Here is a 17,536-nt window from a genome sequence, read left to right as displayed (position 1 = left end):
TGCCTCACTCCGGGCCTTGTCCCTGCTGCCCGGTGAATCGCTTGCAGGTTAGATAGGCACCGGTGAGAAGAGGGGGGACCGCCCGCAGGGTCTGGAGGCTACAGAGCTCCCTCCCCCCGTGCGATCCGCTGGGGCGGTATGTGCCTGTGCGAGGGATGGGGGGTCCTGACTGCCTGCTCTGGAGCCGACTCGTGTCATCTGGGTTACTCGGTTGCTTTGAAAACCTGGAGGAGCAGCGCGCACACACGGAAATTGCATGTCCATAGTCCTGGGTGGTAAGGAAAATGCTTGTCTCTTTTTAGAAGCTTTTTAGTTAGAAACCATTATATGAAAGCATTTTTTTATTATTATTAATCGGACGCTTGCAGGGTTAGGAACCAGTAGTGGAGACCTTAGTATGGCTTTAGGTTTTCAAGCCAGGAGTTGTAGTCCAGTCAGGTACAGACTATTAGAAGTAGCATTGTAAGTCCCAAAAACGCTGTGATGATTCAAACTTGAGTAAGGCTTTTTGCTGTGTGTTTTCGACAGAACATGTTAAGATCAATCTTGTGGTGAGCTTGCTTCTGTAGGAATATGTCTGATTTAGTTGTTACAGTAAGGATCATCTCCTTTAATAAGGAAATCTGTGTCTTAGCAGCCCCTTAAAAACAGATAATTCCTGTCTTTTTTTTTTTAAATCCTTAGTATGTGGTGTGGGAACGTTCCATCTTTGACAGTGTGCGTGCGCTTCATGAGAAAATTAGTAGAATGCAGAAATCATCGCCGGTCCTTTTAAAAGCTTCCAGTTACCATAGTTTTCAGGCTTGAAGGGATTGCTTCTATAGCTTTTATATTGTTAGTATGTTTGTAATCCTATTTATGTCCAACTGGATTATAGGAATGAAAGTGCAGCAGATGTCCCCTGCCTGTTGCAACTGTGGCTTTTAATTATATCTTGCTCTATAAAATCTGAATTGTTTACCTAATGAACAGAAAAAGGAGAGAAAATGGATTTGTACCTTTGAGTCTGTGTCAATATTAAGGCTTGAGAAGTTTTTTGTGTGTTTTTTCAATGAGAAGTTAAGGCTAGAATATCTTAAAAGAAAACGAAAAAAGTCTGCATATGCCACCAACCTGTCTTGAGCAGTGAACTACTGAAGTTGATTCTGGAAGTTGCAAGAGACTGAACGCTGAGCACCAAGAAGAGGAAGCATTGTGATGCAGAATCTTTCTAGTGTAGCTAGGTCTCCATTTTGGAGAAGGCATGTTAAAGATGCAATTTTTTTTGCCATCTTGAACAGCATATTCTTCAAGATTTAGTAGATCTGTTATGCCTTCTTAAGAACAAAGACTAATCCTAGAAATAATTTAGATTTTGCATGTTTTATTTTCTGTAAACTCCAATATAAAAACAAAGCAGAAACTCTTGCAAGTCATCACTGAAGACATTAAAAAATGCCTCAACCAGAAGATAGGGCGAAGAGGGACGGAAACTGTTAACTTGACAATGCTCTAAAATGCAGGGCTTCATAAAAGCAAACTTTGTATTAATTTTATGTAAAATTTAACTAACTGACATTCTTGGTGAATATAAATACTTGTACTGTTTCAAGTTGGTTTACTCAGGAACAAAATAATGAAAGTTAAGGCTATTTAACAGCAAATATCTTCATAATCAAGAGAACAAAATAGTTTTTCAGATGTCAAGCTGTCATTCTGTCTTGTTAAGATTTTTAAAGTTATTTTTACAGTACTGTTTATTCATTATTTCCATGCCGAGGCTAAAAAAAAAAAAACCCACCTTTCCCACAAAGAAAATGCACAAACTGAATCATTAACTGTAGTGCAAATAAGTTTATATCAGTGGCAAAGTTTAATAGGCCTGCCTTATGCTCATTTTCCAGGATAAGTTCACAGACATCTGTATTAGCATGTCCCAATATTTTCCAGCTTTCGCATGAAAAATTCTCAAAATAACATTGCAAATTTAAAGATGCAACAAAAACTCATACTGATTGCTGCCTAGTCATTTTTGTCTTGTGTTTTTGTATGCTGTGATGCTAATCCTGAGGTCTGTGAAGGGAAAAGAGTAAGCCTGTTACAGGTTTGCTATGCCAGGGTCTAGATTTCCATTGCAGGCATTTCAGAAAGCTTAGAGCAACTGGTCTGTGGCATTAAAGAGCACACTACAGATGCCTAATTAAAAGCTGTAGGGTTACTTTAATACAGAATTACTGAGCTCATTGTATGGCAGGTGATGAGTAACTCATCAGTCAGGATCAGAAATGTTCTTCACTCTACCTTTTCTGAGGAAGAGTATTACAGCTTTGTTTCTTGCACATGGCTTTATTGAGTTCCTGTATAGGTAGGGTACAACTTAACTGATACTTTTAGTAAAATAATTTTAGTTGAATAGCACTGCGTTGACTGGATCAGTAGCAACTATGAGATTGTGTTTATTTACTTGGTATGGGCAGGCTGAGGAGAAAAAAAAAATGAAGGTTGAATGGTATATTGTTCATTAACACTATAGTTTGCAGAGCCAGTTACGGATTTCCCCAGCTCCTTGGAGCAAGGTAGTATCATGGTATCCTGACTTTAGATTCTGTGCAGTAAACTTGAAGCTTCTTTCTCTCTCTTTTTTTTTTTTTTAAAAAAAAAAAACCTCCTGGCAGGGGCAGAGCTCTTTGTCTCCTGTCAGAGTTCTTTGGCCTCTGTTAAGAATTATTTTTCTTTCCAAAAATCTCTTGATCTTTAATTTTAATTCCTTTCCCTTCTGAGTAATTGCTCTGTCTCTCTCTTCTACTTTCTAAACGTTGAGCAGAAAAAGGTGAAACTGTTCTAATGTGGTTTTCTGTACAATCTGCAGAACACCATAGAAATTTGAGAGTAACTGTCTTCTGTACTTTGCTACAGCTGTAGAAAGCAAGTAATACCATCTATTTGTAGATGCAGAAAATACCAAATTGACTATGTATTTCCTATTGTTTGAAGTACACCTGGACAGTAAATGCGACACACTTTAGTAAAAGGACTTCCATTCATTTGAGAAAATTTCCTACCTAGTCTGCCTGAGAGAACTTTTCAGGCTATGACTATTTTATGCTTATTGCACTTAGAAATAGACTGCATAAAGATTTTTTTTTCATACTTCCAACTGATACTCACATGTTGGCTTTTGTGTATATGTTAATTGTCAAATTGCAGGAGAAGTAGGGCTGCAGGATTCTCCAGTGCTCAAAGAGAAAATTGCGTAGTTTTTTTTTCTTAAGAAAAGCCTATAGAAAATAATATTGGTAAACAGATTCTTTCACTGGCCAAAGATATCCTAAATAGGCATATCTTTATAATGTGTAACTAAGGACTTTGGCTAATACAGCCTTCTAAGACTCAAATGACAGCAATTTCATTACTGCCGTTTGAAGTGTGAAACTGAGTTACTCATTATGCTGCACCATATTTAAAGAACAGTATTTTTCATTTTAACAGTCTCAGCAAAACCTTTATTCTACTTTTGAATTATGTGAATGCTCTCTAATGTGTTTGAAAAAGACTTATTTAAATACTGGGATATTTTGTCAGCAGGCAAGAAACAAATTCAGAAATCAGTAGTGTTATTGACAGCACTACTTCTGCCTTGTTGCATCTTCCCTGTAGCTTTTAGGATGAGGAAAAAAAAAAATGGCAAATAACAAATTGCACAATGAGTGAATTAATATTGTTGGTGGATGTTTAAGTTTTAAACTTAGTCTTTTTGGCTGTAGTGGTCTTTTAAAGAAACATTTCTGAGTACTACAGAAAAGCTTTTTTTCTTTCCTGCTTTTGTTACTATCCTTGGTATATCCAAAAATGGTCATATGAATTTTGGTTAAAATTCTATGATTCATCTGTGGGCAGAAAATAAATGTGGAAAGCTTCCACTGAAAGGGAGACTATTACAATTCAGGGATACATTCAGGGAGAAATGTATCAAAGTACAAGTTCTCAAACAAATTTCTAGTGGTTGTTGTTTACATGATCATATGATCAGACCACATTTTAAACAGTCATGTGGATGAATTTTTCCAGACAGTTCTTAATGGTTATGAACTAGTTTATTACTTCAGAGAAACAGCTGAAGATTTTTTAAATTAAAGGTTAAAACTTTTATATATTGAATTTTGGAGAGGGATTAAGAAAGTGGTTTTCAATTTAAGCCAAATATGTAATAACAAAGAAGCAAATCAAGGTACAGAATTAAAGTCAGTTGGCTGTATACATTTTTGACAAAAGTCCAATACTAGATGCAGCAAATCTGCTATCTGACTCTACTCTTAAATAACTTGGAGATAGTGATTCTTTCTATAATTTAAGATCTTAAATGATGTGGGTACAATGTATTGAATGATGTGGGTACATGTATTGAAAGACACCACACTGCTAATAACATGGCTGTGCGGAATCTGGAGAAAATAGAGGGGTTCAAGAACTGATTTTTGGCAACAGGTTATTTTCAAGATCCAGTATCAGGTCTTTGGTATCCCTGTGGAATCAAGTACTGTGAGCTTTAAGAGGATCTTTTAGAGATATTTTTGAGACACAGATCTGTAAAATACACTTCATTTTCAGAATGCTGAGGGAAAGGCACTGCATCTTAGATATGAAAAGTCTAGTTTAATGCTGGTTGTTGCACGAGAAGAGGTGTTAGGTGACCTGATCTTTCAATTTCTATTAATAGGTATAAAATAAGAAGTTGGCATGCTGGCTAACTACAGTAAGCAATGCAATGGTGAAATCATGCCAAGGGTGATTTGTAAGCATAATATAACATGGCAAGACTTAAATACCTGTACCAGTTAAATTGAGGATCAGATCTGATATTTGAAGGAGTAGGTCACACTAAGTTGTAATATGGTCTTTGTTTCACTTTAAAGTGATCAGGTTCGTGTGGTGCAGAGTTAAAATAGCTTTTGTTTTTTTTAGTAAAAATAACTAAAGATAATATAGTTGGAACTTTATTTAAAAAGAAATTGCAGAAATTAAAGCAGTAGTTATTTATGCTTAATGTCTCATTTAATTTTCAGTCTTTATTGGATTCATTATGAATGTGAATCAATATGAAACTCCTGTGGACTCAGTATCAGTTACTACTCTTGGCAATTGTTTTTCACTCAGTGAAATTAATGGCTAACAGTAGTATAACACTTTGCTTATTTTCATGTTTTCTGCAGTTAAGCACAATAACTTCAGTCATAGCTTCTTGTTAGCAAAAAACATGACTAAAATTACGTTTTTGCATAGGGAATAGAGAGACTAACATATATGCCTTTGCTGTCAAGGGTGATTGATAAAGACTAATTTAATGACCGTCCAGAGTTTTAACTTTGTGTTAAATAACTGCTAATTTTCTTTCCTTTGTTGGGAGGGGGGGAATGGTAGACTAATGTAACGACTAAAATCAAGTCTGTTTGAAAAGAGCAATGGGATGTCATGCTTTGTGTTTGACTTCAAATTTCTGTTCTACTATGAAGATAACTTGTGAAGGAAATGAGCTGTGAGGGATATGCATAGGTAGAAATTGCAGAAATTTGGTCAAGGTAGAAATGATTTTAAAATTCAGCCTGTTGCTGAACTGGTACACAGTGGTAAATGTGTTCATTTAATTAGATAATTTATGGCACATAGAACTGTAGCTGTTCTGAATCGATTTTTAGAACAGTGGCAGAGAACTGTAGCTGTTCTGAAAGCTGGTAACTTTCAGGAATTTACCTTTTGATAGGCAAGTCCTGTGTTGAGTAGAACTGAGATGAAATGAGGAGCCCTGTTTTTTTCCTTTCTTATTTCTGTTTGGTAAATATAGAATTGCAGTATATATTTTGAACACCAATCTTCAATTCTGTCTGCTTTACTTAATAATCTTGTGAGCATTTTTCAGTGAACAAATAGTTGCATTTCAGTAATAGTGTAATTTGAGCTTTGCTTCACCTTTCTCCAAATTTTTTATTATTCACATTTATTGTTTACACAGCCTAATGGACGGTCTTTCCTTGATGTATCTGAAGATGAAGTAATACGAACTGTCCGTAAAGAAAATATAAAGCAGCCTGTGGACATAGAAAAGAAGAATGAAAAGGTCAGTTATGGATATGACATGACAATGTCAAAGTTTAGTGCGTGTTATTCCCATATCTAATAACTCATGATTTAAAATCAAGTTAGTTACATGAGTGAAAAATATTTTCTACTATGAAGAGTACTAATCTAATCTAGTGTGGGAAAGAGCTAAAGCAGTATTTTCTTAACTTCTGAGATCATACCTTTTCAGGGAATGTTTGCATCAAGTGAACCCCTCTCCCCACTAAACACTGATATCTCTGTTCACCATGTGAGAATGTTAAGCCTACTGAAATTAAGTTTGTGTTTCATCTTTGCTGGCTTCTATGGAGATGCAACGTAATGATAGTATTAAGTGGCTTGTAAATGGTCTAACAATTGGAGGGCTACTAGTCAAAGGATGAAGACCATGTGCCTGCTTATTCCTTTTGTTGGATGTATCCATTGGTGATTAGAGTTCTTAATTTCTGATGATAAATATGGGTTTTGAAGTCTGGTGTGAGCTTTTTATTACGCAAATTTAACACCTACATTTAAAACATCTTTTTAAAGCTTGGTCTGTAGCTTTATGTAAAAGGCAACCATACTAATGGCAGTGTTGTGTGTCTGCACTGTGAGGACTAATATCTTCTAGCCTTATCATAAATACTATCGTTTGTAGGCAACATGGATATATTTATGATAGGTGTTTGTTGATAAATTTTGGCTTGGTCCTCTTGCTAACGTTGTTCATTAAATTTTCCTACTGTCATGGATTTCTGACTTACTTCCTTCAACAAAATGGATTTGTTCTAACTATACTGAGGAGTATTGGAAAAATAAATGATTATGCATAAACAGTCAGAAACCAGTAGTTGATTATTGTAATTTGTTTACCTTGTTCAAGCTTTAAGCTTGACTATCCTATAATAACTTCTTTTGCAGTTAGGATGTTGGCTAAAGGATCCTGTTAGTTGGCTATAGGACTCTAAATGTTTTTAGCTTTGGCAAATAAAGACTTTTCTGTGAAATGGGTTTGCCTTAAAATTTTATGCTGTGCGCTTCTTTCTCTTTTCCATGTATTGCATATGAGACTGACTTTGTGGGATTTTTTCAATAACATAATAAAGTTTGATCCTGAAGGAATAACTATATTATTCTTCTCAGCTTTCACTTTATCTCAAGCAGGTTTCTGAGTTGTTAAGGTGTTTAAATGGTAACTCAAACTTTACCTTAAAATTGCAAGCATAGTGATCTGAATTTTAAAATACTAAGTTGAAGCTGCAGCTCCAGGAAATCAGTACCACTATAAGCATCTGTATACATATTCAACTAATTGTTTTTGTATGACTTTGGGGAACCCTGGGCAAAGCATGATTGCCGCAGGCACTGATTGTTAACCTTCATTTTAAAACATACCCAAGAACTTTCTTTAAGCTACAGGTAACTTTACAGGCATCTAATTATTTGCTTAAGCTTCTCAGGGCATTTTTTACAATCTTCCTAGCAGGTTTATAATGTTACAAATATAAGGGGTCCTGTGTATGTGTCTTTGTATAACTTGGGATGGGTGGTGTAAGGCAATGGGTGGGATTTAAGTAGTATGTGCATGTGTGTAGATATATGAATATATATAATCTATGACCTGAAGGGTATGATTTCTTTTTGTGTGCTTGAATATATGCTTTCAATGAAAACTGCACTCCATGTTTCTGTATTTCTTAGCTGCTTCAGGGTTGTGAATTTCATGCATGTTTTTTCAGGATAGTCATTTAAGTTGTGTCATCTTGCTCTGCTTTGTCAGGGGGAAGCTTTGGGTAATACCTGGATTTTGGCTGTTCATAGGGTTTATGATTCTTTTGACAATTTGAATAGTTTCTTCCCTTTTTAACATTTTAGTGACTTGCACAGTACAGGGTTGGGGTTTTTGTAGATTTTAGTGTAAGGGACTGTATCTAAGAAGTGGCCTTGTGGATGAGATTGCAGGACGGTAAAACTTCATTGCCCATGTGTTTGCAAACACACAGCTGCCTTGCCTTGAATACTAGAAATAGACCATTAAGGATGAGGAAGAAAGGTTTACTTTTCTTTTGTTCTTGCTTGGGGGACAGTAATCTTAAAGACTAAAAAAACTGTGGCAGGCCTGCTGAGTTCCTCATGTGCTCTTTGACTGGTGGCAGAGCCAACACTGGCAGCTTTCTGTGTTGCAGAAGGTAACACTTTGAATGAATAGGCTTCTGCAAAATGATCAGCTAGCTTGCTGAGTAGCCTTTACCATCTCTTGCTGTTTCAGTCAGTTTGTTACTGAGATTAAGTTTGGCAGGTGGAGAGTAAATTGGATAACTGATTCTGGTTTTTCAAATCAGGTTCTGGTAACTCAGGAAAGTAGATATATTTTCAAGATTTTACTTCTTAATCTTTTTTTAAACAGTGTTTTTTAGTAACAAAATTATTTTTGAATCTGTTAAACTTTGTTTTCCTGAGAAGTGTAAAATTTTATGTTGATAAACATTTAACTTAAACTGCTGTCTGGGAGACTACTGAAGTCATTTCAGATGTTCTTTTAGTGCCAGAGGACAGCTGGGTAGTTACAGCTTTGTGGGTGGGAGATTCTAAGCCCTTGACTTCCATTCTCAGTGTAGCTGAAAATGGGAGATGTATCTACGAACTTAATAATCTTTCCTTTGTTTGAGCTCCAAGAAGCAATTCATAACTGTTTTTCATGGTGTTTTCCACTCTCCTTTCTAATTCTTTCCTTAGAAGGTGTTCTGGCAAATGTTTTGTCTTGTTCATATTCTTAGAACCAATTCTTCTCAAGTTGCTTTTGAAACCAACCCTTCTCTTTTGGAGTCTCTTCAGATGTTAGATAGCTGGTGTGTGGGTGAAAGTAGTCTACTGAGCAGATAAGTTAGATAATTCAGTTTGGGTGCATCTGTATTGTGGGTCCCCTAGTGCAGTAAACCATGTGTTAACTGTTCAAGTCAGCTCCCTAAGTGTTACAGCTGTGTTGGCACAGCATTGCATATAAGCAGTGAAATTTTTATCATCTGGTGCTGCATGAACAAGCTATACTTCTTTCAGTACCTATATCGAAGCTACATGATACTTTTTGGGCGTGCTAACTCAAAGGCCTGTGAACGCGTGCCATTGTGGGCTCATAGGATATCTGCTGCAGCTGTGGTGATGATTTAGGTGTTACCAATTCCAAATTCTAGAGAGACTGTTATACTCTTCTTGGACATCTAAGACTAGGAAATCATATAGTTTGAACTTGAATATAAAGTTGGCAATTACTACTTGGGCAGAAGCATGTATTCCAGAAAGCCATCCAGCGTTCTAAGAATATCCTTATTCAAATATTCCAGAGAATCAGTGAATAGTTACGCTTAAAATATTTGAGTGGATGAAAGTATCTTTTTTCTTTCGGGTTTATCTAGTAGTTCTTACACCTTTCTTAGCTAGACTGAAAAGCTTTTCAGTACTGTATTTTTTTTCTAAGGTGGTAGTCAAGTCAATTTGCCATCGCTTTAGCTTGTCAACAGATTAAACTCTTAAGGCTTTCTGCAATATAGTCTCTCCCAATATCTTGGGTCATTTTTCATCTTTTTTTCTCAGTGTTATATTTTAGCACTTTATATTGCTACCTGTTGTACCAAAACTGCTTGCAGAAGTAGTCATCTCTGTTCCTCTTCATTTATCTCTGCTCGTATAGCCAAGAAGCCATAACTGGTGAAACCTTGAGAATAAACCCTGTATATTTAGTATAAAGACTGTAATGACAGTTCCTGTTTTAAGTCATTTTACAAGCTGGAATTCTTACCCGCTCTTTTTAAAAGGAGTCACTGGCATTCTTTATTTCTCCAGGTATAACTTTATACTTGCTTCTGCACAAAACAGATTTTGCCAGAGTGGGATCTGCCTGCCAGTCAGTTCATACTCCCTTGTAACTGTGATGCCATCAGCATAGCTTCTTCTGCCAGGCTTTGTGCTCTGTAGCATAAGTAATCGTTCCCCTCAACTGCCATTTATGTGCTGTATAAGTCTTTCATGTTACTCCAATAGTCTTAAATTATGTTTAAGAATTAGTATTGTTTAGTATTCCTTTCATGGGACTGTCCATACTGAGGGTTGTTCAGGCAAATTTAAATCAAATTTACTCCTGTATTTCATTGGGGGGAATTCTAAATCACTACGACAAGTGATCACTAAGTAATTAAGATAATGTTTTATTTTTATTCTAGTCAAAGAAAAAAAAGAAATCAAAGGGAGATGCTAAAACGGTTCAGGATATGTCACGTCTAGATGGAAAGGAAGTTGATGAAGGTACTGAACATAAACACACACAAAAAAATGCAATTCGACGTATTTTGGCTTAAATGCTGTTTAAAGTTTACTTGTTTGCTTGATAAAGAAATAAAAGAAACTCATTTTGTCGTAAGTCTACAGTTGCATATTATATCTGGAAATCTGATCTTTGAAACAACAGTATTTAATAGTTTCAACTGATTTTGACTTAAACTTACAAAAACTGGGAAAAGGCATGAATAGTAGGGCCTACATGTTGTCCATGTTTCGTTCATGTTGCCTCTAGAAAAACTTACTTTGGCCAGTTGTTCATGTTTTCAAACTAATATTGAAGCGGACTGCCATGTCTGATTTTTAAACTGAAACTGTACTCAGACTTCAGCTCGATATGAAACAAGCTAAAACTCTTTCCTTTTTGCTGACTTATTTAGTGATGTTTTCATTTGGGGGATGTTTTAGGAACCTGGGAAACTAAAATCAGTAACAGAGAGAAGCGACAGCAGCGTAAGCGAGACAAGGGGCTGACAGACGGTGGCTCAGGAGAATCAAATCCCCAAGGGGTGGAAAATACAGTTACTGTATCCATTGAACAACTGATTCCTACACCATCACTTCCGGTTGGTCTCAGAAAGAATAAAGGTATGATGGTCGATAGGTCTGTGAGCATGTTCTAGAAAGATAACTTTATTTGAATGCTTAAGTAGTGACTCTGTTTTGGATATATGGTAATTATGTTTGGAGGTGTAACTCTTGTGGAAATTATTTCAAGCCATGTAAAGGTACTTCTTGTTGTGCAAAAATCCCCTTTTCTCTGAGACACGCTTTCAGGGAAGCTCAGGAGGGAATGTTCTGGAGTAAGTGGCTGAGACACTGGCCTCCACACCGGTGCTCTGTCAGTAGCTTCACAGCTGCATAGGCCTGTGTCCCCATTCCTTCACTTGTGCTCTGCTGATTTTGCCCTTTATGTTTCTGGAAACTTCAAAGGTACCCTCAGCACTGCTGCAGGCAGCACCAACTCCTTAAATTTTTGAACGCTTCCTTGTGGGAAGGTTATGCCCATGAGTTACAGATCATTCACTGCTTAACATGTAGATGTGTTTTCCCCATTGATTTAGTAGTACCTGTGCTAAGGCTGTTCATAATTGTGGGGCACATCTGGCTGAGACATAGTAATCAATTATTATAACTAAGGCTTCAATAAGGAAATGCAGGCTTTAGCTTCTATGGCTGCTACTTTTTAAGAAAAAAAATTGTATGGGCTGATTTAAACTGTGAGTAGGCACAGGAATTCATATTTGGCTGCAACTGAGAAATGGTTTAAGAAACTAAAAGAATCTGAAGACACAGTTCAGCTTTGTGACATACTTTTAACCTACTGATACACTTGGTGCTTTAATTAGATGAAACTTGATGTTCTAGCAAAGGTGGCTAAAAAACTGAGCCTGGCAACTCTCTGGTACTATGTAACAATATATTGAAATTTGCACACCTTACCTGGTGGTTTTATTGCCTCTTGTTTGTATCTTGACTTAGACACAAAGAGCTTCAAGAAATGATAATTCCAACTGTCTACATACTCTGTGGCTAGCCAATAACTACTGTAACCTCTCTCTAGCCGGAGTCCTTTATGCATTGTATGTTCTTATGTATCACCTTGTACCAGGCTAATCTGAAAAGAATTCATCTGTTATCTACCTTATCATGAAAACACTAGATGTTAGAAATAGCTATATATATTTTTGAAATACTTAGAGCTGCCCTTTACTTGCAAGAACAGCCTCCGTCTTAGATTTCTGCTCAGCATTCTTGGGGAAACTAGCTAGAGTTCTTTGAAATGTGCAGTTACTTCATTTATAGGCCCTAAATCAGTTTTCAGTTCATTCTGTCTGCAAAATAAACACAAAAATAAATACGGCATTTTAATTTTATTAAGTTTTCTGAACATGTCTTAATCTGTTTTAAGTTATTGATGTGTGTGTTTTTTTTCTTAAAGTATCAGTGATGGATACTCTTTTAGAAGATTTTTACAGGTGTTGCTATTTGAAGAAACTTACTCTGGCTCTGTGTCCTCTTACTACTTAATCAGGTGAAACACTTCTGAATGCACAAGTTAGCAGTTCTAAGCCTGCAAAGGGGGAGTCATCAATTCCACAAGGTAAAAGTCTTTCATTATTAGGCATCCTAATTAACTAGAAAAGCATTTTACAGAAGTGAAAACACAAATTGTTGGCGCAGGGTCTTGTGCGGTTACTGATCTGGAACTTTATTATGCAGCTGGCTTTTATGGCTATGCAAATGTTACACGTCTAAGTTGCACTTATTTCTTAACAGGTAGAAAACAGTCTCTATTATATGTAGAAAAAGGATTTGTTATCTAGAATTTTCAGCCAGGTTACCTATTCTACAAATTGTTATTTACAGAACAGTAAAGCTTATTCTCAAGCTCCACTTAAATTCTTTATGCTAATTTTTCAAACTTACTCACTTTTTTGTGTTAGTGAATTGATTATTAGCTCAAAGAAAAACTTAATATAGATAACTGCAGAGAACTCAAAGATACCAGTCCTGGTTATTGTAAAGTTTGCACTTGTTTCAGATTGTATACACATGAGTTACTCAGTTCTTTGCATGCTCCTTTGAGGCATACTTTACATTTGTTTTGAAAGTAAATATAAATGTATGTTTGTAAATAAAAATACTTGATGTTATATATGTCATACATAATTGTTAAAGTATTTGGCTATTTTTAGGCTGTGATTGACTAGTGCATCCTGGTGGTTTTCTGATAAGAGATATTGCTATAGTAATACTTGAAATGAATTCGTTTGACATAATGAAATCAAGATGGTTGTTTCTTACTTGTAGCCAACATTAGTAGTGTTGCTTTAATGAAAAGTAATCAGTGCAATTAAGCAAGTCAACAAATTAATCATTAAAAGCACCCAGGTCCAGATAGTGAATGACTTTCTACAGCTTTTTGAGAGCTTTACTTCCCAGGCAAATTTCCTGGACCATAGCACAGAAGGAAGGAGCTGTATTCTTCAGAGATGCTTTATGGAAGGATAAGAGACAATAATCAAACTTCAGTAAGGGAAATTCTGACTGGCCAGAAGGAAAAAAGCTCTTCATAAGGTTGCTCAGAGATGGTTTGAACTACCAGCCTTTATGATTTCCAGAACTTGAGTAAAGTGGTATAATTTTTAAGTTCGCTGTGCTTTGAGCAGAAGGTGGAACTAGGTGACTGCCAGAGATCCCTTCCAATCTTAATTGTTCTGTGATTCTGAGAAAACTTACTGGTCGTATAGAAGGTAAATGTTTGTGACAGGAGACTAGTATGAGAAACACAGAATAATCAAGCTCCTGCTTCAGGACTTCAGCTGTCTTTTTGCAAGGCTGCAGAAGAGTTTTTTCTATCAGCTAGGCTTTGGTTTCCGTCCCTGCTGGTTTTGTTCTTGCTTTCCCCTAAGATGTCATATTACCCTTAGAAGATATTGACTGACAGGAGCAATGTTAGTGCTGTGGAGCTGTATAGAGAAAGAGGCAGTGTTTTTAGGCACAGTTATGGTAACCTTACAGTTGTCTGTGTTGGAAATGATTTACCTAACAAAATCTAGGCATATCTCACCTGATCAATTCTTTGCTGGTGAGGCCACCTTGAGTGTGGCATGTTCATGCTGCCTGAGCTATGAGTTCATTTGAGAAATGAAATATTTGGTCTGTAGTCTTTGGCATATGATACTGACCTGTGCATCAGGTTTTGGCTGACTGTTTTAAGTGTTACACTTGCAATATGCAGATATTTCTTAATCATTTGTAAATGGGAAGCTTGTTTGTTGTTTACATTGCATATACAAAAAGAGGGAGAGAGGATTTGATATACAGAGCCCTCTGAGAAAGATTTGTGATATGTAGGAGGTCAGGCTGGCTGTACCAGGTGACCATTAGCCTTTGTTTTATAGGGGCATAAAAATAATTTTTTAAAAAGTTTTATAATGATCTTTATGTCTCAATGTACTATTGACTTCTCTCAAAGTATACATTAAACTTGCTATGACTAATAATTCCTCAGCAGGGTAGACTGTTGCAGATAGACTTGTGGTCTTTTACCTTAATGTAACATAAAATATACTTCTGAATTATTTTGAGCATGTTACCATGATTTTTTTTTTCCTATAACTTTGAAGGACTCTAGTCAATATGATAGCTGTGTTCTTTGCAAATTCTGTGTAGTGTTTGGGAAGCATTTTCTAATCCTTGGTAATTTCTTCTACTTCCTGCCTAGAGAACTGTTGTATACGGTTATGAAACAGAAATTATTCTCCATGTAGTGCATTTGGTTTTCCACAAATTATCACCATACTCTAAGACAAATTAGCTGGCAATGTTGGAAGTACCCCCACCCCCTTTTATTTTTTTTTTTAATCTCGAGGCACTCTTTCACCAAGGTATCAGCCCTATAAAGAAAGGAACACAAGAAGGAGAGTGCAATTGCATGCTGGTTTTTCCTCACTCTTCAAGTTAGTAGACAGATGGTGCATATCACCTGAACTGGAAAATCAGCTGAGACAGAGCAGCAGCTCTTCTGTATCACACTGGTGTAGCAAAGCTGCTGTTCATTTGTGCTCTTTTTTTATTGTTAAGTATACGTGCATGTAAGTAATATTTTAATTCTTCATCCAATTCTTATTTTGTATAATGCTTTCATTATGCTTGTATTTAAGTGTCTCCAGGATTGAGTGAAAGCCATACAGTAAATGGAGGAAGCTGGAATGAGAAGTCTGTAAAAATCTCCTCACAGATTGGTGTAGGGGAGGAGAAGTGGACAGCTGTTCCCTCAACTGCAGCTGGGAAGAGGAAGAGTGAGACATCAGCTTGGGGCCAGGACACTGGAGATGCTAATGGAAATGGAAAAGACTGGGGTGTAACCCTGGTGGGCAGGCCCTGGAAAGAGCGTTCTTTGTTCACTCCTATCGGTGAGCTATTCCGAAGAGTACTTGCTTCACTTGAGCATCTTTTACATAAGTATATTTTTAAGTAGTGACTCCCTTAAATAGCTTTATTTTTATATATTAAAAAAATCTTGGAGTCATCTGGTGAAATTTGAACTAAGCAGTTTCTGTTTACTCTAAGTTCTGATTAACTTAGGCTTAACATCGATGTCTCTGTTTACAGTTCAACTGGGTTTTTGGAGCTTATCCAAAATAAAATTATTTCTGAAGGAATCGATTTTTTTATATCACTTTCCTGAAACTTTTTGAAAGTGATTACTAAGTCATTTTGAATTGTAACTTTTTTAATGAATGTCTTAAAACCCAGGTCATAAGTCTATTCTGTTGATCCAACATGATCAAATCAGCTGTGTTTTGTTTTGGGAGATGGTTGCTTAGGCTTCAGGCATAAAGATTGTTCAGCTCTTGTGGCATCTAGCGTTACACTGTTTTTCTCATTAGAAATTGTTTTTAGTCTTCTCTGGTACAATTTTTTGCCTTCATCACTTGTACTGTCCGTAATAATAATGGAGAAGATAATTATTAATTATTTTTTGTCTCTGGGCAACAATCTTCAACTTATTAGTAGATGCTGTAATATGGTCCTTCCCACTGTTCAGTCTGTGATCTTGGTCTCTTCTGGAAAGCAGTGTTCCTTTGTAGTCAGCAAAGTTGCTTTAGTCTTGACCTCTTGTCTCACATATCTTGAAACGTGGTGCCTGAGGCTAGACCTGTTATACCATTGGAAGCTTTACTGTTGCCATGTAGAGGCAAAGGGCTCTTCTCACATTCCAGTTAGCTGTATTCTGCTGTATATTCTAATAAGGTAGTTCTTAGTGACTGACCAGCTTGTGGTTGGTTTTGTTACTAGGAATACATGATGCCTGGCCAGACTGATTTGTTCTGGTAAAATGACTAGTTTTGTGGGTGAGGGGAGAGCAGCGAAGGTCTTTTATGATGACTTTAGTAATGCTCTCAGCACTGTCTCTCACAAGATTATTGTATCCAAGTTAGGATGGTTGAAAAATTTGTCAGGCTCAAAAGGTGGTGGTTAGTTATACTCTACCTGGAGGCTCGTAACGGGGGGGATATTGCAGGGCTGTGTACTTAGAGCTGTCCTGCTTATCATCTTTATAAATGACCTGAAAGAGGCAGCAGGGTGTCATTCACATCAGATTCCCAGATTGCACCAAACTTGAGTGAAGAGCAGTGAACAAGTCGATGCAGTACAGAGCAGTGGTGCCATACAGAGGGACCTAAACCAGCTGGAGAAATAGGCCAGCAGGAACCTGAGGAAGTTCAAGGAGGGCAAATGCGAAGCGCTGCACCTGGGTAGGAAGCACCCCTGGCTGTGGACTGTCTGGAGAGCAGCTCTGTGGATAGGGGGTCCTTGTGGACACCAAGCTGGACATGAGCCCCAGCAGCAGAGGACACTAATGGTATTCTGGGCTGTATTAACAGGAGTCAGTAGGTTGGGGATAGTGATTATCCACTTCTTGAACAGCATCTGGAGTATTCTTTCCAGTTTTGAGTGTGCTCCCCTTCCCCCAACTAAATACAATTCTAAATAGAAACTACTGTAAGTCCTAGTAGTTCTCATTTAGAACCACACTTTAACCAGCTGTTCCGTTTGACACATTAGTGCCACTGATTATTTCTGCTTATTTTCTACTTTACACTTAACAGTCTAGTATATGTTAATTTTTAATCAGTATCTCCTATTTGTAAAAAATTGTTCTGAACTCGGTTCTATTATTTAACCCATACACATTTTGTTCCAAGCTAGGTTTCACCTACAGAGTTAATAAATACGCTTTTCAATAACTTAGATGATTGCAATAACAGGAAGAAGAATAATAGTACGGGGCCCAAAATACAGTCTATGTTTCCTTTATGAGAAGTTTTTATATATATATATGTGTGTGTGTGTGTATATATTTGTATATAAAAATATAAAAGGCTGTAGAGGGAACAAGATCTTAGAAAGCTTGAAAATTGTTTCAGGCTGAATGTTCATACAGTCACATCTCTGTCAGCACTGATTGTCTCATGTAATAAAGTAATGCCCTCAGTTGTGTGAAACGTTAACATGGCTGGAACTCCTGCTGGTTTTTTTGACCCTATTCATAATTTAAATACTTAACTTTTTCAACATTGCCAGCAGTGTGAAGTTCTTTTTTTTTTTTCCTCTC

At 36.7% G+C, this 17,536-nt stretch overlaps 1 protein-coding gene across 1 annotated transcript in view; it reads left to right on the top strand.

Moving 5' to 3' along the window:
- Positions 1-10,329: 10,329 nt before the first annotated feature.
- MTDH (metadherin) overlaps positions 10,330-17,536 on the top strand; it is a 21,460-nt gene continuing 14,253 nt past the window's right edge. The window contains exons 1-4 of the mRNA XM_010287104.1: positions 10,330-10,374; positions 10,816-10,995; positions 12,443-12,511; positions 15,078-15,329. Coding sequence (XP_010285406.1) covers positions 10,341-10,374; positions 10,816-10,995; positions 12,443-12,511; positions 15,078-15,329 — 535 coding nt within the window. The 5' untranslated portion in view covers positions 10,330-10,340. The remainder of the gene's footprint in view (positions 10,375-10,815; positions 10,996-12,442; positions 12,512-15,077; positions 15,330-17,536) is intronic.

The sequence above is a fragment of the Phaethon lepturus genome, unplaced genomic scaffold (assembly GCF_000687285.1).
Source record: "Phaethon lepturus isolate BGI_N335 unplaced genomic scaffold, ASM68728v1 scaffold49125, whole genome shotgun sequence".
NCBI classification, from domain to species: Eukaryota; Metazoa; Chordata; class Aves; order Phaethontiformes; family Phaethontidae; genus Phaethon; species Phaethon lepturus.
Note: the sequence above shows the minus strand (reverse complement) of the source record. Positions and strands in the feature narration are given on the sequence as shown.